This window comes from Rhincodon typus, chromosome 3, assembly GCF_021869965.1.
Source record: "Rhincodon typus isolate 14 chromosome 3, sRhiTyp1.1, whole genome shotgun sequence".
NCBI lineage: Eukaryota > Metazoa > Chordata > Chondrichthyes > Orectolobiformes > Rhincodontidae > Rhincodon > Rhincodon typus.
In genome coordinates this window covers 118,744,977-118,768,553 of record NC_063334.1, presented here as the reverse complement: position 1 = coordinate 118,768,553, position 23,577 = coordinate 118,744,977, and the positions used below count along the sequence as shown (strand labels likewise).

The 23,577-nt window shown below is 43.0% G+C and overlaps 1 protein-coding gene across 1 annotated transcript in view; it reads right to left on the bottom strand.

Moving 5' to 3' along the window:
- The window catches only part of nek1 (NIMA-related kinase 1), a 144,046-nt gene extending 131,056 nt beyond the window's left edge, over positions 1-12,990 (bottom strand). Inside the window, exons 1-5 of the mRNA XM_048594052.1 lie at positions 12,904-12,990; positions 9,206-9,354; positions 9,021-9,117; positions 6,090-6,187; positions 3,798-3,881 (exon numbers count right to left, since the gene is read on the bottom strand). Of these exons, the coding sequence (XP_048450009.1) occupies positions 3,798-3,881; positions 6,090-6,187; positions 9,021-9,117; positions 9,206-9,322 (396 nt within the window). The 5' untranslated portion in view covers positions 9,323-9,354; positions 12,904-12,990. The remainder of the gene's footprint in view (positions 1-3,797; positions 3,882-6,089; positions 6,188-9,020; positions 9,118-9,205; positions 9,355-12,903) is intronic.
- Between the last annotated feature and the right edge of the window lie 10,587 nt (positions 12,991-23,577).

Sequence of the window (23,577 nt, the reverse complement as noted above, 5' to 3'; positions counted from 1 at the left end):
TCTCTTCGTACAAAATTCTGATATGTTCTAAAATCTGAAAAAAGCTGATAGATGAATTAGAAAGGGGCAACTTAACAGAGAAGATGGTTCAATACTAATTAACCTATTCTGTTTGACATGAGATAGATTGATACTTTCTTAGAAATTTTAAGTATATGTATGATGATATTTTACTGCTAGTGGGTGAAGTAATCTGTGGATAAAGAACTGGGGAATAAAAAACAAAACACAAATTAATAAAAGTATCAATTGGGCTATGAAAGGAGAAAATAACTAAAGGGAAGAAACTAGTAGCAGTTGTTACAGGGTGTGGGTGGCAGGACTCAACCAGCCACCCTCAGCCAACGGATTGAAATAAAAATTGCAGATAGTGTGATCAATGCTTGTATATATATGAAGGTAGTGTATTAGGAATGGATTTGCTGGAACAATTTGGAGTGGTAATGAACATACAAGAAGCGAAAATTGATTGGGATGGCCAAGGATTGCATTCTTCCTTAAGAGCATCTTTGCTGCCACAGTTGGGAGGGAATGGGACCCTGGGAATCCCTACCATAAATTAGCAATGATGTGCCCCAAATTATGGGCAACTAACAAAACCGAGTTCAGGAGATGAGATATAAAACCGATTGAAACACCTGGAAATGTACACCCATTTAAAAGGCAGTACCCCATCAGACCTGAAGCTGTTCAGGCAGTTAAAGAAATTATGAAAGATTTGGAGAAACAAGAGAGAGATATGATTGTATACCCCTCTTTGGAGCAGGGAGAAGAAAGACAGGGTCAAGTTAAGGAAGAGCCATTAGAGGGGCCAGATGTGAAATGCATGTTAATAGACGGGGCGCGGAAGTTACCATGGTGAGGCCCAGAGAGGGTGGCCGTGGTTAATTTGAAAGGGGAGATTTTAGCAGGAGAAAGAATAGAAGGATGTCACTCCACCCAGGAAGCTGAACTAAAAGCACTTACTGCAGCCCTGAAGTTAGGGAGAGGACAAGTGGTTAACATCCACACAGACAGTAGGTATGTCTTTGGTGTAGTCCATGACTACATGATGGCATGGGCAAGCTGAGGTTATGTTAGTTCGAATGGTAGTGAAATCCAGCATGAGAATCTAGTCATGGACCTAGTGGCTGGAGCCACTGAACTAAAAGAAGCAGGAGCAATTAAAGTAAAAGGACACAGGAAAATTCAAACACCAAGCAGAGAGGGAATAGTTATGCAAATAGAGCAGCAAAAGCAATGTTAGAACAGGAAGTGATAATGATAGCAGCTGCAAGACAGCACAAAGCCGAAGGTGACGAATGGAGCATTTCAAATTTACAGCAGCAGCCAGTTCAGAAGAGAAAGCAGAATAGATTAAAGACGGGACGGCGTCAGGAGCAGATGATATTTGGAGAAAAGAAGGCAAAGTGGTAGCCACCACTTTCTGCCAGCAGACATTATGCAATGTTTACCATGGATTAACACACATAGGGAGAAATAAAATGATACAGCTGATATCTAACTGCTGCTGGTGGAGAGGAAGGGGAATAGCCAAGTTTTGTTGAAGATGCACTGCATGTGCACAGACAGAACCAGGGCAGGGAAATAAAACTAAAAACCAGCCATCAGCCCCGTCCAAGGGGGCCATGGGACCACATTCAAATGGATTTCATAGGATCACTCCCAGAAAGTCAGAATAAGAAATTCTGTCTGGTCACGATCGACCAGTTTACCAGATGACTACAAGCTTTCCCCACAAAAGACTGTAATGTAACTTCAGCAACAAAATACTGGCAGCAGAAAACAATACCTAGGTAGGGGTACCCCTACAAATAAATTCAGGCCAAAGAGACCCACTTCACTGTCGAGTGCCTGAAGGAAGCATGTCAACTACTGGGAATAAGACAAAGGTATCATATCCCCTACCATCCACAGAGCTCGGGGATAGTAGACAGCATGAATAGGACACTGAAAAATGCTCTGACCAAGGCAATGATAGGAGAATGGGTTAAATGGGCCGTTTCCCTACCAGCCATTCTAACGGCCCAGTCGGACCACTGGACTAACACTATTTGAACTCATGACAGGACGAGCAATGACACTCCTTAGGACCTAATCACAGTGAGGAGCAGAGCTGACTAACAGCAAAGGACAAGTCTAGGATTACATGAAATCCCTCTGTAAGCATCTACACATACTTCACGGTCAGGCCAGAGACCAGCAGCTTGTCAAGGACTGGCAGTCCGAGAGACACCCAGGACAAACAGAGATGCCAGCCCCAAGATCAAAAGGTCCTGATAAAAATAAAACCAAACAAGGGGGCCTCATTCCTCCCCCTCCACCGCTAGTGTACGTTTTATTTTGTTTATCATGTGTATGCTGGAGAGCATAATGCGTCCAATTGCTGGGTCTGCATCCAACTCCCCATGTAGTCTAAGGGAGGGATACCAATGCGACCCATCCCCTATAATACTTCAGAATTAGCCAAATGGGTATTAAGACAAAATAGCTCAAAACAGGGAGAGAGAGACGGGCATCCTACCAATAGTGGAATGTACTTCGTAAATATTGACCGAGATAGGACACAATGGAAATCAGCGAGGAATAACCGGAACAGCTTTACAGGACGGTACCAACCCAAATACACGACCTCACGACCACCCACCTTCATCACATTGACCAACCCATCTCTGCTCCTGTGTCTTATGGTCTTGTAGCAGAAATGGTTGAGAAACTTATCAGCCTTGATTGAATAGCGGAGCAGACTCGATGGGTCGAATGTCCTAATCTCTGCTATGTCTTATGGATAGGAAGACCTAACGGCTTGATCTACCTAACGAGAATTGAAAACCAAGGAAAAGGAACACCCACGGGATGTAGCAACTGCACCCACAGTAATAACACTTCCACATATCCTCTCCCGGTACCCATCAGGGCACTCTTCCTGACCACGGGGTCCCTAAACGCATCTCTCCTCATGCACGGCAGCCCTAGCCTACTGAACTTCAGGAACATCACGTGTAACAGAACATTCCAACAATGCTGGTACCTTCAGATTATTACCTGATTCGTCCTGTACAACTGTACCTATTTTGTGTGCAGACACAGAGTCTATGCCTGGCTACCCCCAACCTGGACAGGGTCACGTTATTTGGCCTATGTGGTACCGTTCATACACCACACAGTGGCCATCCTGTGGATGATGCCAAAACGACACAAACATCCAATTTCAGAAGCAGATAGGCTCCTCTCCATATTCTGACCCCGGTACGGCACAGACAATATTAAATCCCAGTTGAAAAGGCAAGATACAGAAGTGATCTGAACTGGTAAGTACATGAATCAGAAACGTTTGGAGGTATACAGGCCAAATGCAGGTAGGTGGGACTAGTTTAGTTTGGGATTATGGTCAGCACGGACTGGTTGGACTGAAGGGTCTGTTTTGACTCTTATGAAGAGATGAGCAGAATCCAGCAATTTAAACACACACACCTCGTCTGAATGGAAGCATAACTAATGGAAGTGATATGGAAATGGCAGAGAATGAGTACAATGAACAAATATAAATTCACACAGCTTCAAAAGGGTTTTTTCTCCCCCCTCCCAAATCAGGTTAAAATATATTAAATTCAATTGATTTATGTAACTGATCGAAGCTATTGAGAGTGTGAGGTTAATGCAGCAGCAGTTGTAGCTTTAATTTCTCCCTCTTAACATTGTAACAAAAATACGTAAGCTATTTAGAGTTATGCTATTATAAGTCATGTGTCACATTCTGAAAATAGTTCCTTAACTCAATGGATACATAAGCTTACCTGTGACTTTATGTCCCTGTGAAGAATCTTTCGATCATGAACATGCTTCAGAGCTAAGCAAATTTGCACAAACCAATCCAGGATCTGTTAACATAAAAGGATTAAAAAGCAATATTGCTACAAGTAAAAACTGCCAGACAACATCAAGGCCTCAAAGATTACAACAATAAGCAGCATATTGTTTATTCATACATTGTTACAGTATGAATTACTCCTTCAAATAGTTTCATAAAATCTTACACAAACAGCAGAGATATCCTCTTAATTTGTTTTAAGCACAAGTGCAGTGACAACGTAAAATTCACTAGGGTCCACCATTAAAAGAGACACGTTTAAACCTGATCAGAGCACTGTTTGACTGGTTCTTGAGAATTTTACTCACATCCTTTCCAAAACGCTATTAAATTGTCACAGCCCAGTGATCACCATATTGGAATATGGCATACACGACACAGTTAATGATACATTAAATGAATGAATAAATGCAAGTAAATGAAAAGTCATTCAATTTGGACATAAGTGGTGAAAGGTTACAAATTGTGGAGATACGAAAAGTATGGAGAGTCACAGCTATTGCAAAATGTTATAAACATGTATAATGGATAATACAATGAACTTCACTTCTGAAGAAGTAATACTGAACTCATAACTCTTAATTGGTAGGGCCCTAGGTAGTGCTGTAGAACAGAGAACACTAAGGGTTCAGGTACATAATTCTTTGCAATTTGTGTCTCAAATGGACAGGGTAGTTAAGAAGGTATTTAGCACGCCTGACTTCATGACTCCAGCCACTGAGTATAGGAGTTGGAACGTCATATTGAGGTTGTACAGGTGAGGCCACTTTTGGAGCATGGTGTGCAGTTCAGACTGGCCTGTTATAGGAAGGATACTATTGAATTAGAGAGGGCTCAGAAGAGATTTACCAGGATGTTGTCGAAAATGGAGGGTTTGAGCTACAAGGAGAGGGGCTGGGGCATTTTTTTACTACAGCACAGGAGGTTGAGGAATGAACTTATAGAGGTTTTATAAAATCATGAGGGGCATAGATAAGGTGCATAGGGAGGGGGAGTTCAAAAGTAGGAAGCATATTTTTAAGGCGAGAGGAGAAAGATTTAAAAACAACTTGAGGGTTTTTTTTTAAGAAAGCAGAGAATAGTTGACGTGTGGAATAAACTGCCAGAGGAAGTGGTGGATGCAGGTACAATTAGTGTTGCAGGAAGCACGCGTGGAAAGAAAATAGAGTTAACACTTTGGATCCGGTGACAACTCTTCAGAACAGGGTTCAGAATAGGTTCTGAAGAAGGGTCACTGGACCCGAAACATTGACTCTGCTTTCTCTCCAAAGATGCTGCTGGACCTGCTGAGTTTTCCAGGAATTTCTGTCTTTGTTTTCTGATTTCAAGGATATGCAGTTCTTTCATTTTTTTTTTTGAAAAATCTTATAGTCTATTATCAATTTATCATTCCCTGTTTGCTGCACATTTTCGTTTACAGTCCCATCTGTTCTAACACCTTTGGTTTGATGTGAAGGTACTGGTCTTGGACTGGGGACAACAAAGTCAGAAGTCACACGACACCGGGTTGTAGTCCAACAGGTTTATTTGAAATCACAAGCTTTCAGAGAGCTGCTCCTTCGTCAGGTGAAGGACACGTATTTGAGTAATTTCAAATCCAGATTCGATCTTGTCACATTTGAAGGTAAAGAAATGAATGATAATGGTTCAAGGAGAAAAGTTAGCTATGCACAACCACAGTAAATTCAGCTTCTTTATGATTTAAATTGTATAAAAATGAGGAGGAGGGAGGTATGAAGCTGTGTTACAACTGGACTTAGTGTAACAAATCACTGATGATATCAGAGTATTATCACTAGAAATTCAACACAGTATAACAATGTGCAATGTGGAACTTTCACATTATCTTCACTCAACTGTAAGAATCATAGCATTACATTTTCTCCTGCCACGTGTGGAGCAAGTCTACAGACAAGATCTTGAATGCAAAACAATAGGTTCGGCTTGACATTTGTCACTGGAAGTGGGTAGCATTAGGCAAATCTAACAAGATGACCAGAATGTTTGGTTTAGTTGTTTCAAAAAAATAAGATTGACTATATACTTATGATACATTGGTAAATAGGCTAAAAGAAAGAGCCATGATAGAGCAGTGACGAACAGATGGAAAGATCACACCAGGACAGATTCTCCAACAGAGCAGTTGGATGATAAAACATTGCATAACGGCCACAGGAGCAGAAATAAATATTATTTGAAAAACAAAAACGGTTGTTACCTGATCCTCGGGGAATAAAACTCCTTTCTGTGCGTTAATCCGTTTGAAAAGATCACCACCTTCACAGTAATCCATGACTATATAAAGGCAGCCATTTTCTGTTAAATAAAATACATTTGAAACTTCAACTTAAGTGATGAAAGGAGCCAGTATGTCAGCACTGATTTACACCAAGTGCTTGTCTGTCTTATAATTGGTCATGAACAAGGGCAAGGTTATCGAACCTGGATATTCTACTTCTTAAATTTTAACCTGTGTCAAAACTGCATACCAGAACTAATGGCAATGCTGGATGCACTCATTTGTAGCCACATTGCGTGAGCTAGATGCCACCTTATTTTGTTGTTTCAATTCTCAGGGTGTGGGCAAGACAACCACACTAAATGCCAGAGATAGTAGGAACTGCAGATGCTGGAGAATCTGAGATAACAAGGTGTAGAGCTGGATGAACACAGCAGGCCAAGCAGCATCAGAGGAGCAGGAAGGCTGACGTTTCGGGCATAGACCCTTCTTGTTCTGAAGAAGGCAGCTTTTCATCATTGAATTCCAGCAGTCCTTTTAGTATTGATGCTCCAAAAAACAAAAATCTAAGCTATCCAAATCAGAAAGAGGTGCTTTATAAGTTAAAGGAGGAAGATAAAGTCATTTCCAATCAGCCTGCGCATTTTCAAAACTTAGCACAATGACTACGTTTTCCCAGTCATTGACACCTGACACCAGACACCATCCTTCAGTGTTGCCGACACCCTACAAACTGATGTTGGTCTGGTCAAGGATGCTGGTGTTGATGCGTCTGTCTTCCCAGTGGATTTGCAAGATCTTGCACAGGCAGCATTGGTGGTACTGCTCCAGCACCTTGAGGAGTCCATTGTAGACAATCCATGTCTCAGAGCCACAATAGGAGAGCAGGAACCACCACAGCTCTGTGCACCATGAGCTTGGTGTCAAATCCGATGTTGCTGTCCTCGAACACCCTTTGGCTGCGTTAGCATATTTGAGGTAATGCTGAATCTCTTCACAAGATGTAGACATTGCTGGCAGCACCAGCAATTAACACCCCCTCTCCCTGAGCAGGTGATCTTAGCAACTAAATGGCTTGCTAGGCCATTTCAGACAGCAGTCAACAACATTATTGTAAGTCTTGAGTAACGCATAGGACAGATCAGGTAAGGATGGCAGATAGCAGAATTCCTTCTCTTAAGGATGTTACTGAACCAGATGAGTTTTTAAAACAATATTCCTGGAAGATCTTGATCATTATCATGGATGCAGTTACAACACAGTCAAGTCGATGCCAATGTGAAAAATTGTTCAGGCACATATTGTACACAAAAAGCAAGACAAATCCAACCAAACCAATTACCACCCCATCCGTCTACTCTCCATCATCAGTAAAATGATGGAAGGTGTCATCAACAATGCTATCAAGCAGTACATACTCAGCTATAGCCTGATGACTGATGTCTAGTTTGGGTAAGCCAGGGTGACTCAGCTCCTGATTTCATTATATCCTTGGTACAAACATGGACAAAACAGCTGAATTCCAGAGGTGAGGTGACAACGACAGCCCTTGACATCAAGGCTGCATTGTGGTATCAAGGAGGCCAGCAAAACTCGAATTAATGGGAATCGGGAGCAAACTCCTTGCTGGTTGGAGTCATACCTGGCACGTAGGAAGATGGTCATGTTTGTTGGAGCCAGTCATCTCAGCTTCAGGATATTTCTGCAGGAGTTCCTCAAGGTAGTGTCCTAAGCCCAACTATCTTCAGCTGCTTCAAATGACCTTCCCTCCATCACAAGGTCATTCACATCGCACAGATGCCAGGCAATGACCACCTCCAAAGACAGAGAATCTAATCACCAGCCTTTGACATTCAATGGCGTTAGCATCATAGAATCCCCCACTATCAACACCCTAGGCGTTACCATTGACCGGACACTCAACTGAATTCATCACATAAACACAGTGATTACAGGAGTACATCACAGACTAGGAGTACTGCAGTGGATAACTCACCTCCTGACTCCACAAAGTCTGTCACCCATCTATAAGCCACAAGTCAGAAGTGTGATGGAACACTCTCCACTTGCCTTGATGACTGCAGCTCCAGCAACTCTAGCTCGACACCATCTAGGATAAAGCAGCCTGATTGATTGATACTACATCTCCAATCCTTCACCACCAACACTCAAAAGCAGCAGTGTGTACTATCCGCAAGATGCATTGCAGAAATTCACCAAAGATCCTTAGACAGCACCTTCCAAACCCATGACCACTTCCATCTAGAAGAACAAGGCCAGCAAACATATGGGAACACTACCGCCTGCAAGTCTCCCTCCAAGCCACTCACTATCCTGACTTGGAAATATATCACCGGTCCTTCACTGTCACTGGGTAAAAATTCTGCAATTCCCTCCAGGGCACTGTGGGTCAAATTACAACACAGTAGTTCAAGAAGGCAGTTCACCACCTTCTCAAGGGCAACTTGGGACAGGCAATAAATGTTGGCCCAACCAGTGACACCCACATCGCACAAGCAAATAAGGGTTTCTTTTCTTCCAGATTTTACATTTAAATTACTGGCTGCTGCAGCACAGTTACAGGCTGCCGGGTTAACAAGCAAGCATTATGCGTCCTTACTGTACATTGCATGTACTCTGTTACATTACACTGTGTCCCTCACATTGTTGCCAAAACGCCTCACAAAACAATATTTTGAGCAAACATCAGTGTAAGGTGCTCCAGCTTTTCAATATCGCCTTCCTCACTGGACAATTTAAACAATTCAAGTTGAAGCAAGTACAACTTTCTAACAGCTGAAGAAATCTGGACCTGAAATACAGATTCTGATGCACACGCTTTTCCACTGCCCTCAGAACTCTCAAACAAAACATATATACAGTCGTGACCAGCTTAAGTTTATTTCTCACCTTCAAATGATTCCTTATACTGTACAATGTTTGGATGTTTCATATTTGCCAATACAGCAACTTCTCTCCTTGACTCTTCCCTCTCCTTATTTGACATCTGAGAACAAAGGAGTGGAACAGGTCTTTCAATAAGTACCACCCTGACACATCAAGTTACATTTGAACAGGCCTCAAGATTGACTCACCCTGGAGATGTTGATTTCTTTGATAACATACTGTCTGCCATCTTCTTTCGAGTTGACGAGAATAGCTTTTCCAAACGATCCTTCTCCAATTTTGTTCACCTTTATGTATTTATCCATAGTGCTTGATGTAAAAGATCCTCATGCTCACCCTGTATGTATATGACACAACAGGTTCCCTCAGAAAACGAATCAAATCAATCAGAAACTCAAAGCTGGAGCATTAATCAAATAACGTGTAGCAGATTTGGATCTCATCCACAGCTTTCTCCTTATGCACGATAAAAATCATTCAGTCAGGAATTTATAGGTCTGGCAATGTGGAATAGGCATTGACTAGAAACTAAACTGAATCACCCATATACATAGTCGTTAGGAATAACTTACCTCTTGACTACCAAAAATCTGTCTCCCAAATACAAATCAAGTTTAGGAGTGCAATGGAATTCTCCCCACTTATCTGGGTGAATATAGCTCTGACAACATACCCTGTCAAAATTCATCAAGAATCTGTCGACACCACCTTCCAAACCCACTATCAATATCATCTACAAGTACAAGGGCAGCAGATACATGGGAACACCACCACCTTCAAGTTCCCCTCCAAGCCTCTCAGCATCCTTCACAATCACTGGACCTCTCTCTCCAATGGAATTATGGGTCTACTTACATCAAATGGACTGCATTGGCTTAAACTAGAGGCCCACTATCATCTTTTTCAGGACAACTCCAAAATGAGCAATACATGCTGGCCCATTCAATGATGTAATTAACATTTACTTAAAAATTATTATAAAAGTTATTTAATCACATAACTGATTTAATTAAAAGCAGTAAATTTAGAAGTCACTTACTCTTCGCCTGGAAAGCTGGACCATTGCTCGACCTCTGGAGAACAGGCAGAAACTAAAAGACATCCTCTATAATTTTGACCACATACAAACTTGAGTTGATCAAAATACTAACTAACTCTTGTGACAAGATAGGAAGCAAGACTCTCTCTTACCAAAAGAGAGTCTCCAATTCAACAGAGAATGGTCAGGAAGACAAAACACAAATTACAAAGGTTCATTCCAAAATGGTGGTCCAAATGCATCTCAGTACTATCTGCATAATGAAGTTAAACCTTCACAACGAAAATGAATGAAGATATTCATTGAGTATCTAGTATTGCCATTCACTTCCATTCGAGCAAGTTGCAGTTTTCTCTGATCAACCTAAAGGAAGACTATAATCCATGAAAACTGTCCACAGTATGCAACAATAATATCTTAAAATTAACAACGTAGAAAATTACAGAAGAAGTTTTAAAACATGCAACCAAAGCAAGAAAAACCAGATGGCTTTGTGAATTTTAAAGTTCTGCATTACTTCATCAACAATTTAAATACATAAAAAGAACATTATGTACACATTTCACAATTTCCAACTTCAGGGATTCTATGATTTTACAATGTGGAAGCAGGCCATTTGGCCCAGCAGGTCCGCACCAACCCTCCAAACAGCACCCCACCCAGACCCACCCCCTTAACCTATCCCTGTAGCCCTGCACCTCCCATGGCTAATGCACCTAGCCTGCACACCCCTGGACACTAGGGGCAATTTAGCATAGCCAATCTGCCTAATCTGCCCATCTTTGGACTGTGGGGGTGGGGAAACCAGAGCACCTGGAGGAAACCCACACAGGCACAGGGAGAATGTGCAAACTTCACACAGACCGTTGTCTGAGGCTGGAATTGAACCTTGGTCCCTGGCGCTGTGAGGCAGTGGTGCTAATGACTGAGCCACCCCTGCTGATCCATCATGTAGCCCAGGGGCGGCACAGTGGTTAGCACTCCTGCCTCACAGCGCCAGGGACCTGGGTTCAATTCCCAGCCTCGAGCGACTACCTGTGTGGGTTTGCACATTCTCCCTGTGTCTGCGTGGGTTTCCTCCGGGTGCTCCGGTTTCCTCCCACAGTCCAAAGATGTGCAGGTTAGGTGCCTTGGCTATGTTAAATTGCCTGTAGTGCTCAAGGATGAGTAGCTTAGATGGGTTATAGGGGGATGGGTCTGGGTGGGATGCTCCAAGGGTCAGTGTGGACTTGTTGGGCCAAAGGGCCTGTTTCCACGCTATAGGGGTCCTATGAACACTATTCAAGCCAATTAACATGAATATAGTTTAAAGTATTTAAGTCAACAACCAAGCATTTTTGCACAAATAAAAATCATTTAAAAAGTACATCAAATCTTCAGCTTTACAAGTAGAGGCACAAAATACAAAAGTCTAAACCTATAGAAAAGACAAGCAGAGATAGCAAGAACTGCAGATGCTGGAGTCAGAGAAACAAAGTTTGGAGCTGGAGGAACACTGCAGGCCAGACAGCACAGAGGTACCGGAAAGCTGAAGTTTCGGGTCTGATACCTGGCCTGCTGCGTTCCTACAGCTCCACACTTTGTTATCTATTCCAAGCAGGCTAGTGTATCCAGTGCTGAGTGCCACACTTTAGAAAGGGTGTGAAAGTTTTGGACAACACAGAAAGATTTAGCTACCAGAGTTCCAAGGATAAAGGGTTACAGTTAGAAAGTAGGAGTTCGGTTTTTCTTCCTTTTGAACACAGAAGGTTAAAACAGATCTGATTTTTTAAAATAATGAAATGTTTAAAGAGTGTAAATAAAGAGAACCTGTTTGCTAGGGTTGAAGAGAAACCAATAAGTAGAGGGCATAGATTTAATGTAGTTGGAAAAAGAATCAAAGGCAACAGAAAGAAAACTGTTTTACATAACCAACGATCAGAACAACTAACTTGGAATGCACTGCCTAATTTGGGCAATGGCTCCTGATTCTGTAAGAGCCTTCAAAAAGGCATTTGGATCAATATTTGAAGGTTAAAAATTGCAGAGATGTTGGGGAAGAGATTGGAAGACTGGGCACAGATGCAAGGGGCCAAATGGGTTCCTTCTATGTTGCACTATTCTGCAATTCTACACAGAGAATCAAACAAGTCAATCATACTGAATAAATGCATTACCATTAATCCAAATAAAACCCTGAGATGATGGCACAAGTATAACTTTCCAGTTTTTTGATGCATATTATTCTTTTGGTGCCTTGCTGAAGCTTATATGCTTGGTGGCAAGAGTCAAGCATCTCATGCATGTGCAGATTGGCTCAGCTGGAGAGATCTGGCTTCAGCAATTCACAATTTTAATTTCCCACAACACAATAATTAAGTACATACATCCACACACCCAGTGATGGCATGGACATCTGTAACAGGAGAATCTGTGCTTGCTTTGCAGGATGTAATTCTTAAAAGCTAGCTGAAAGCACTTGGGTTGAGGAAGCATTTTTGACACTCCAAAAAGTACAGAGTGAAAGAATTTGTGCCGGATTGCATTCCAACAATTATTGCTAAGCAAACACAATAAATAGATAAACAAACAAATAAACAGATGACGGCAGACAGAAGCATTGCTACTGGTTCGTTTCATCGCTCTGCTGCTAGGTGCGGCCTATCTTTCATCAGCATCAGATGCAAGAAGCAAAACCTGCATGTGCTTTTCACATCTTTTTATACATATACATACGTAGAATAAATAAAGACACTGAGGCCGACTAACAAATAAAACTTTTCAGAGATACCAGCGAGTTAAAGATGTAACCTTCATCATATGATATCTAACCATTTTCCTCACCATTATATATACATATTAACTCACCACAGCTGTTCCTGCTACTCCTGCTCACTCACAGACTGCCCAGTTACTCGTCTCTCAACCGAACCTGCTGGCGGATGGCGCCTCCCATTGGGTGCGGTGGACGAGGCCCGCGTTTCTATTGGTCAGAATGCCTGTCAATCCCCACGTTGCGGTGCCCACGCCCCGCCTCACCGGTATGGGTGAAGTTTGGTTGTTCACTTGTCGATTGTTCCCTTTCCCTGGCAACGGCTGCTAGTAACGGGGCCCAGCCGACCAAGCTCAGCCTGGAGCCTGCAGCATCGGGGTGTGGGTCCGGGCCCGGGCCGACAGGGAGAACATGGCATATTCCCCGATTAAAGAGAAACAAGCAGGGATCCCGTCTCAGGGGAAATCTGTGAAGGGAGGGAAACGGGAGTTTGTGTTTCGTGTCAAACGTGACCCTGCTTGCAAAATACTTTTGCTTGCCAATGTGAATAGCAAGATCCCAAAATTCAGCCATGCCCGGAAAACCTCTTTCTTTTTGTGATGGAAAAACTCAGCAAGTCTGGTAGCATCTCTGGCGAGAAAGCAATGTTAACCTTTCGGGTCCAGTGGCCCTTCTTCAGAACAGGCCACTAGAACAACCACTGGACTCCAAACGTCAACTCAGTTTCTCTCTCCACAGATGCTGCCAGACCCTTTTTTTTCCAGCAATTTCTGTTTTTCGTTTCTGATTTCCAGCACCTGCAGTAGTTTGGGTTTTATTTGTCTCTTTTTGTGTGATGTTGGTTGAAGCATAAACGTTTACTGGGACGCAGAGGATAACATTATACGTGGATCTGAAAGGATTTAGAAGAGTTAACATTGAGCAGAATAATACAGATCAGTTTAGGATTTAGGCATGAGGCCTCACATGTGCTTCTCCTATGGCTCTCTCACAATCCCTCTTGTATGGATGTAATGCGTAATATATCAGTATCAGTAACTGAAGAAGTTGTGAATTGAAGAACTTATTTGTTCTGTAGAAGGATCACTGGACCCGAAATGTTAACTCTGATTTCTCTCCATATATGCTACCAGACCTACTGAGATTTTCTCGCAATTTCCGTTTTTGTATCCAATACTAGAGGCATCATCACAAAGTTATTAGACCCATTTACGGCAGAGATGAGGAGGATTTTCTTCTCTCAGTAGTGAATATGTGGAATTCTTTATTGCAGAGGACTGTACAATGTGGATCATTAATTATATCCAAGGCTGATATTGACTTTTAATCAGAAAGTGAATCAAGGGTTATGGGACAGAAAATGGCATGATCTTATTAAATTGCAGAGCAGACTCGATGGGCTGAATGGCCTAACTCTGCTTCTACATCTTATGGTCTTTTTACCATCCAAGGCCTGTTGTCAAGCAGACTTTGGAACTGGTCATATGACCCGTTAAAGACACAATTCCAAAACATAATCTTACAAAGCCCACAATTGTAACAACAAACATAACAAATTATTCAAATCCCATCATGGCAACTGATAGAATTTAAATAAATCTGCAAGTGAATGCCAGGTTTTTAAAAAATTCATTCATGTGATGTCATCATTGCTAGCCAGGTCAGCATTTGTTGCGCATTCTGAGTTGCCCTTGAGAAAATGTTGGTGACCTGCCTTCTTGAACTCCTGCAGTCCTTTTGCTGTAGGTGGACCCACATGCCATTCGGGAGGGAGTTCCAGGATTTGACCCAGTGATACTGAAGGAACAACAATATATTTCCGAGTCAGGATGGTGAGTGACTTAGAGGGGAACTTTGAACTGGTTTCATCTGCATGTATCTGTTGCCCTTGTCCTTTTAGATGATAGTAGTCAAGGGTTTGGAAGGTACTGTTGAAGAAGCCTTGGTGAAATTCTGCAGTCCAACTTGTAAAAGGCACACGGAGATAGCAAGAACTGCAGATGCTGGAATCAAAGTCAATACAGTGTGGAGCTGGAGGAACACAGCAGGTCAGGCAGCATCAGAAGTCCTGATGAAGGGTCCAGGCCTGAAATGTCAACTCTCCTGCTCCTCTGATGCTGCCTAACCTGCTGTGTTCCTCCAGCTCCACACTGTATTGTAAAAGGTACACACTACTGTGACTGAGAAATGATAGTTAGGGAGTGAATATTTGTAGATTTGGCACAAACCGAGCAAGCTGCCTGGTCCTGAATAACGTCAAGCTTCTTCGTGTTGCTGGAGCTGCACTCATCCAGACAACAGGGGAGTATGCCATCACACTCCAGACTTGTGCCTTGTAGATTATGGACAGGCTTTGGGGAGTCAGGATGTGAGTTACTCATGAGTTAATCACTGCAGGATTCCTAGCCTCTGGCCTGCTTTTCCAGCTTCAATATTTATATGGCTACTCCAGTTCAGTTTCCAGGTGATGATTGACATTCTCAGTAATGATGACCATGAAACATCATTGATTGTCATAAAAACCGATCTGGTTCACTAATGCCCTCGGAAAGGAAATCTACTGTTCTTACCTCATTTGGCACGCACATGACTCCAGACCCACTGCAATATGGTTGACACATAACTGCCTCTCAAATGGCTGAGCAAAGCACTTAGTTCTGGGGCAATTGGGGATAGGCAACAAATGCTAGTCTTGCCAGCTCTGCCCATTTCCATTAAAGAATTGCAGTGTGTACATTTTACAAGGTGGACTGTAGAAATTCACCAAGGCTTCTTCAACAGCACCTCCCAAACTTCAAATACTATCTTCGAGAAGGAAAATGGCTACAGATATGGGTGGCACGGTTGCACAGTGGTTAGCACTGGTGCCTCACAGTGCCAGGGACTTGGGTTTAATTCCAGCCTTGGGTGACTGTGTGAAGTTGACATGTTCTGTGTGTGTATGTGTGTGGTTTCCTCTAGGTGCTCCCAATTTCCTCCCACACTCCAAAGATGTGCAGATTAGCTGGAATGGCCATGCTAAATTGCTCCGTAGTGTCCAGGAATGTGCAGTTAAGTGGACTGGCCATGGTACATGTCGGGTTGGGGAATAGGGTAGGGTCTGTGGTGGAATGCTCTTCGGAGGATTGGAGCACACTCGATGGGCCAAATGGCCTCTTTCTGCACTGTAGGGATTCCATGATTATCTAAGAATAAAGAAAAAACAAGGTTTGGAAGGTGACCAAGTTTGTCCAGCTTGTTTCTCTGGTGTAATGGCACATGCAAAAAGTTTTTGGATTACCTCAAGTTTAAGGAGGGTAGAATCTGCTAGATCATCCAAGAGTGCATTAGAAAATTATGCCTGGTGGTAACAAGGTTTTGACTGCTGTTCTTGCAAATTGTTATCTCAGATGCTCTAATTTTCTCCAGATCAGCTGAAGTGAAATACATGAATTTGAAGTAGAAGAACAAAAGAACTTATTATTTTGAAAGACAAAGACTACAGTATATTCCCTCTCCAACATCACCCTAACAAAAGTTCATTTTCTGACTCAGTTCATTGAAGTGGTATTTTCTATCATCAGCTGAACAAATCCTGGGACAGATTCCACGATAATCTCAAAGCCTGATCAGCATGTGATACATTGACCCTCTGCTATTCTTACAATCTTCATTTAATAAATGGATGGAAAGCACTGGGGTGCCCTGGAATCATAATACAAGTATGAAATAGTCACAGTCTTGAAAAATCAGTATATGCGAAACTGGAAAGATTGAGGTTTCAGTGAGGAACAAGGCTGATTCTTCCAAATTTTCAAAACTGTGCATGTTGGTGGATTCACTGTTTCTTAGTTTATTATTTGTGCTGCACTCAGATGCTTGATACAACAGCTAAAAATAATTAACGTCGACTGATGTCATTTAGTGGGCGAAACCATCCATGTGGTTTCTCGCTACTAAATGAGTAATAGCTTCTTGATTCGCAAAAACATTTTTGTGATATCGGGGAACTCTGAACAGATTCTTTAACAGTAGTTGTTTCCATTGTCTTCCTGCTGTAAAGCTCCAATTTCTTGGGTGAGTGACTGAATTTTGTGACTGAAATTGTGACTTACATTCGAATTGCATACTTAGATTAAAGATGTTGAGACTGACATTTCTGCTGTTAATACTTGAGTTGCCATGCTTTCAGGACTAAACGGCAAAGTGTGTTGATTTTGGTCCTGTCTTCCTTTTAAGCTTTGTTTAAAAAAATCACAGAGATCCTTTCTTTCAAATATTACAAGATATGCAGTTTGAATTGCATTGTAATGTGCAGAACTGTATCTTCTTGGTGTCTGGTTCAAAACAAAAGTATGCATATTGTTCAGTTTATTAAGATTTAGCTTTCCTCTGCAAATTTGTTTTTAAAGTTTGTGACAATGAATAACAGAAAGATATTTAAATACCTTCTGTATCCCAGATATTACAATTTGTAACTACAGAAACGATTACAGAAATCAATTTTTATAAACCTAGAGTGGAAGTTTCTACAAGCATTGATTTAATGACCATTTGTCAAGAGTCACAACTTTATGACGTAGTAGAAGTGTATGCAAAATGAAAATGCTGGAGTTTGCAGCACAATAGTTTTCTTTCTGTACAATATAGAAATAAACAAAGTCTTCACAAATTATATTTTTGTCCTCCAAGGGAAACATGACTAATAGCTTCACATTAGTCAACATGATTTAATGAGATTAGAATACATAATCTACAGTTTATTTGAGTGGCATGGCCATATTTTCAGTTTTCTTGCTCAGATTTTAAATTTCAGGGCTGTTACTAATACCACCCTACATCGCTACACACTGTTAGGTTTCCTTTTTAAGTGAGTAACAGCTTTATACAAAGACCATGTTGCTGATACCATTTGGAGTTGTGAAAGCCTGACTAACTGTTCTGCTGTCCACTTCAGAACAATGAAAGGAAAGAAGATGCCTACTTGGCAAAAAGTTAGTCAGGGTCATCTTCAATTCAGTCTTAACATGTAAATATTTTTGAGCCGGGCTCAGGAGTCAGCCATAAGGTGTAGAGTCTTAGAATCATACAGCACAGAAATAGACCTTCAGTCCAACTTGTCCATGCTGACCAAGTTTCCCAAACTAAATTAGTCTCATTTGCCTGCACTTAGCCTTTTTCCTGCTAAATCTTTCCACTTCATGTACCTATCCAAATGGTGTAACTGTACTTGCATCTACCACTTTCTGTGGCAGTTCACTCCACATATGAACCATCCTCTGTGTGAAAACGTTGCCCTCAGGTCCTTTTAAAGCTTTCTCCTCTCACCTTAAAATTATTGCCCTCTAGTTCTGAACTCACCCAACCCTTGGGAAAAGACCTTTGCTATTCATTTTATCTATGACCATCATGATTTTATAAACCTCTACAAGGTCACCCCTTGACCTCGTACGCTCCATTGAAAAAAGGCCTAGCTTATCCAGCCTCTCCTTATAACTCAAAAACACTCCAATCCCAGTAACATCCTTGTAACTTTTTTCTGCTTCCTTTCCAATTCAGTTATATCCTTCCCATAGCAGAGTGACCAGAAATGTACACAGTACTTCAAAAGTGGCCTCACCAATGTCCCATACAATGTCCCAACTTGTCAATTCAATGATCTGAGCAATCAAAGCAAGTGTTCCAAACACCTTCTTTCTGTCTACCTGTGACACAACTTTCAATGAACTATGAACCTGAACCCATCGTTCTCTGTTCTACAACACTCCACAGGGCCCTACCGTTTACAGTGTAAGTCCTGCCCTTGTTCGTCTTACCAAAATACACCACCCCCAAGTTGGTTATACATGACCTCCCCTTAACAAAACTTGCTGTATCATTCTACAACACTCTAGTCTCTGAGTTAGAAGGCTGCAGAGTTTTAATTTTGGTCCCTGTGCAATTCAGCAGCAAACCAAGCATGTTATTTATCCCAGAACAAGAGGCAGAAAAAAAGCTGATCAGAATCTGGAAATTATAAGTATCACAATTTTACTTATTGGTTGTCCCAACTGAATTTCATTTCAAGTGGTACTTTCATCTGTGAGGAATGATGGGAATGAGGCATAGAACTTTGCCAAGGTCAGGCGAGAATATTTACTGCACATCTTTTGAGGGTGGGGAAACCAATTCAGGAAACATACAATCTGTCACAAATGCTGCACATGCAGTTATCCTTTGCTGCCAGTGTGAGTTGATCTCTGCTGATGCCTTGTTTGTAAGACTGGCATTTGCTCTGGAATTTCTGAAATCACATGCCATTGTTGTGTTGAACTCCTGCCCACAGGTATTATTTGCATCAATCATCAGCCAAGGTTTTCCACTTGATATCTAGGGTTTTCATTGACGCTATTTGACAGCATCCTTGAATTGGAACTTTAGGTCCCCTGCTGATCTCTTTGCATGTTCTACCTCCTGTGCATCATATCCTTTGGGATGTAGCCATCTTCCAAGATATGCATATGTCCAAGCCAGCTAAATCCTCCTTGCCTGATCAATACTCACATGTCTGCTCAAGAAAGGACTGCTTCTGCTCGCTGAGCCGGTGGGTTTGCTTGCAAACGTTTCGTCACCCTGCTAGGTAACATCGTTAGTGTGCCTCCGGTGAAGCGTCCGTGTTCTGTCCCGCTTGTTATTTATATGCCTTGGTTTGCCGGGTGGTTGGTATTACTTCCTGTTTTGTTTCTCAGTGGTTTGTACGGGGGGTCTAATTCAATGTGTTTGCTGATGGAGTTCCGGTTGGAATACCAGGCTTCCGGGAATTCCCTGGCATGTCTCTGTTTGGCTTGTGCAATTATCGATGTGTTGTCCCAGCAAACCAAGGCATATAAATAACAAGCAGGACAGAACACTGACACTTCACTGGAGGTGCACTGACGATGTTACCTAGCAGGGTGACGAAACGTTTGCAATCAAACCCACCAGCTCGGCGAGCAAGTCTACAACCTCACCCACAACCCGAGCTACAAATCTTCTCAAAAACTTTAAGGGACTGCATTATTGGTGACTTTGTCTTTCCATATAGCATTAAGGATACAATGTAGATACCAAAGATGAAAATTCATGAACATTTTCTCTTCGTAGGTGTAGGGTTTCTAGGCTTTGCTGCTGCACTGCAATGTGTTAAAGAATATAGGCCTGAGAGATAAACATCTTAGTCTTGTGTATTTATCGTTTCTCCTGACCAATTTTGTGACCCTTCCAGAATTGTTAGCTGCCCTTCTAATGTGTGTGCTGAGCTCCTCATCAAGAAACAGATTGTCTGTCTTTGTAGATCCAAGGTAACAGAATCTGCTGACTAGTTCTAGTGGTGGTTTGCTGACCCTAAACCACAGTTTCTTGGCATGGAGAGTGAGGGAGAACATGAAAAAGGCAGAGGATGGACCAAAAACTTGATCAGAAATCACACAACATCAGGTTATAGTCCAACAGGTTTATTTGAAAACATAAGCTTTCGGAGCTTCAGTCCTTCTTCAGGTGTTAATGAGAGAGATATTATCAGACACAGAATTTATAAGTAAAAGATCAAACGTTCACAACATTGATGAGGATAAACTAAACAAACCTACGATGCTGTTGAATCTTTAATCAGTTGGAAGGTTTTACTTGATTAATATGTAAATGTAAATCCCAGATTCCTTTCATGTCACGGTCCTGAAAGAACAAAAGGTTTTATCAGAGATAGTAAGAACTGCCGATGCTGGAGTCTGAGATAACACAATGTGGAGCTGGACGAACACAGCAGGCCAGGCAGCATCAGAGGAGCAGGAAAGCTGACGTTTCGGGTCGGGACCCTTCTTCAGAAATGGGGGAGGGGGAGGGGAAGGGGGCTCTGAAATAAATAGGGGGGGGGGGGGGGGCAGTGATAGCAGGTAAGTAGTGGTGGGGATTGGTCAGTGAGGTGGGAGGAGCGGATAGGTGGGAGAGAAGACGGACAGGTCAAGGAGGCGGAGATGAAGCTAGTAAAGGTGAGTGAAGGTAGGTCGTGGTGGGGGTTGGTCAGTGAGGTGGGAGGAGTGGATAGGTGGGGGAGAAGACGGACAGGTCAATGAGGTGGGGTTGAGAGGGGGAGCTGGGATGGAGGTGAGTGGAGAGGTGTAGGGGCAGGTGTAGCACCTCCTGCGGTTGCAGGGAAAGGTGCCAGGGGTGGTGGGACTAGTGGGGACTGGGGAGTGTGGAGCAGACGAGGGAGTCGTGGAGAGAGCGGTCCCTCCGGAAGGCAAATAAGGCTGGGGAGGGAAATACATCCTTCGCAGTGGGGTCAGATTGCAGGTGGTGGAGAATGATGCGTTGAATCCGGAGGTTAATAGGGTGATACGTGAGGACAAGGGGAATTCTGTCTTTGTTTTTATTGTGGGGAGGGGGGTGTGAGGGCTGAGGTGTGGGAAACGCAAGAGATGCGGTCGAGGGCGTTTTCGACCACTGAGGTGGGTAAGTTGTGGTCCTTGAAATACGAGGACATCTGGGATGTTCAGGAGAGGAACGCCTCATTTGGGAGCAGATGCGGCTGAGGCGGAGGAATTGGGAGTAGGGGATCATATTCTTGCAGGAAGGTGGGTGAGAGGAGGTGTAGTCTAGGTAGCTGTGGGAGTCGGTGGGCTTGAAATAGGTTATCAGTTTCCAGGTGGTCACCAGAGATGGAGACAGAGGTGTCCAGGAAGGAGAGAGAGGTATTAGAGATGGTCCAGGTGAACTTGAGGTTGGATGAAAGGTGTTAATAAAGTTGATGAACAGTTTGAGCTCCTCGTGAGAGCACGAGGCGGCGCCAATACAGTCATCGATGTAGCGGAGGAAGAGGTGGGGGATAGTGCCGGTGTAGCTGCGGAAGAGGGACCGTTCCACGTATCCTACAAAGAGGCAGGCATAGCTTGGGCCCATGCGGCTACTCATGACCACCCCCTTTGTCTGTAGAAAGCGGGAGGAGTTGAAGGAGAAGTTGTTAAGGGTAAGGACGAGTTCAGTTAAACGGATAAGGGTGTCGATGGAGGGGGACTGGTTGGGCCTGCGGGAGAGGAAGAAGCAGAGGGCTTTTAGGCCATCTGCATGGAGAATGCAGGTATACAGTGACTGGACATCCATGGTGAAGATAAGGTGTTGGGGACCAGGGAATTGGAAGTTTTGGAGGAGGTGGAGGGCGTGGGTGGTGTCCTGGATGTAGATGGGGAGTTCCTGGACCAGTAGAGGAGAAAATAGAGTCGATATAAGTGGAGATAAGTTCAGTGGGGCAGGAGCAGGCAGAGACAATGGGTCGGCCAGGGCAGTTGTCTTTATGGATTTTGGGAAGGAGATAGAAACGGGCGGTGCAGTGTTGGGGAACGATGAGGTTGGAGGCTGTGGGTGGGAGGTCACCTGAGGTGATGAGGTTAAGGATGGTTTGGGAGATGATGTTTTGGTGGTCAGGGGTGAGGTCATGATCAAGGGGGCAGTAGGAGGAGGTGCCAGAGAGTTGGTGCCTGGCCGATGTAAAGGTCAGTGCACCATACCACAACTGCGCCTCCCTTGTCCGCAGGTTTTATAGTGAGGTTACAGTTGGAACGGAGGGCTGCACATTCTGTGGGGGAGAGGTTGGAGTGGGTGAAAGGGGTGGAGAGGTTGAGGTGATCGATGTCGCGACGGCAGTTGAAGATGAAGAGTTCGAGGGAGGGCAGGAGGCCTTGAGGTGGTGTCCAGGAGAATGTGGTTTGTTGGAGGCGGGAGAAAGGGTCTGTAGAAGGGGGCTTAGACTCGCGGTTAAAGAAATAAGCACGGAGGCGGAAGCGGCAGAAAAACTGTTCGAAGTCCAGGCGTGAGCGGTATTCATTGATATTCAGATGGAGGGGGATGAAGGTCAGTCCTTTACTGAGGACTGACTGTTCATCCTCAGTGAGGCGGAGGTCGGGGGGGATGGTGTAGACTCAGCAGGGCTGGGGGCTGGTGTTGGCTGAAGAGCTGGCGGCTGTAGGGACAGTGGGAGGAACGACGTCGGCGGTGATTTTTAAACCAATTTAGAACATATGGGGTTAATTTGTATTTGCAACTACATTTTATTTTGTTCAAAAAGCACACAATTTATACACAGTGAGTCAATATGGGGTTTTATAAATTCCTACTTTAGAAATAAAACCAGTCTAACTCTAAACAAGGTCTCACCTCTAACATGCATTGTCTGACCTAAAATGTCACCTCATCTTTATACTGATAAAACCTTTAGTTTTCTCAGGACCGTGACTTGAAAGGAATTTGGGGATTTAGGTACACATATTAATCAATTAAAACCTTCTAACTGATTAAAGATTTAACAGCATCTTAGGTTAGTTTATCAATGGTAAATCTTTGATCTTTTACTTATAAATTCTGTGTCTGATACTACCTCCCTCACTAACACCTGAAGAAGGAGTGAAGCTTGTGTTTTCAAATAAACCCATTGAACTACAACCTGGTGTTGTGTGAGTTCTGACCTTGTGCAAAAGACATTGAATAATCACAGTTTAGAATGGGGCTCAAAACATTTTTCAGGTTTTCTTTTTCTCCCTGCATGTTAACAAGTCTCATATTATTTTGAGTAAGATGATCACTGAACTGTGAATTACTGCCTTTACCATGAGCGTTTGAGCATTCACCGTGTTCTGTAATAATACAGCTGCTAATTTTCAAATGGTGGTTACTTGAACAGGCGAATGCCATGTTAAATTTGCAGACACAGGAGAGACATTTGAACGTAACACAGTGTGGACTGGAGGAACACAGCAGGCCAGGTAGCATCAGAAGAGCAG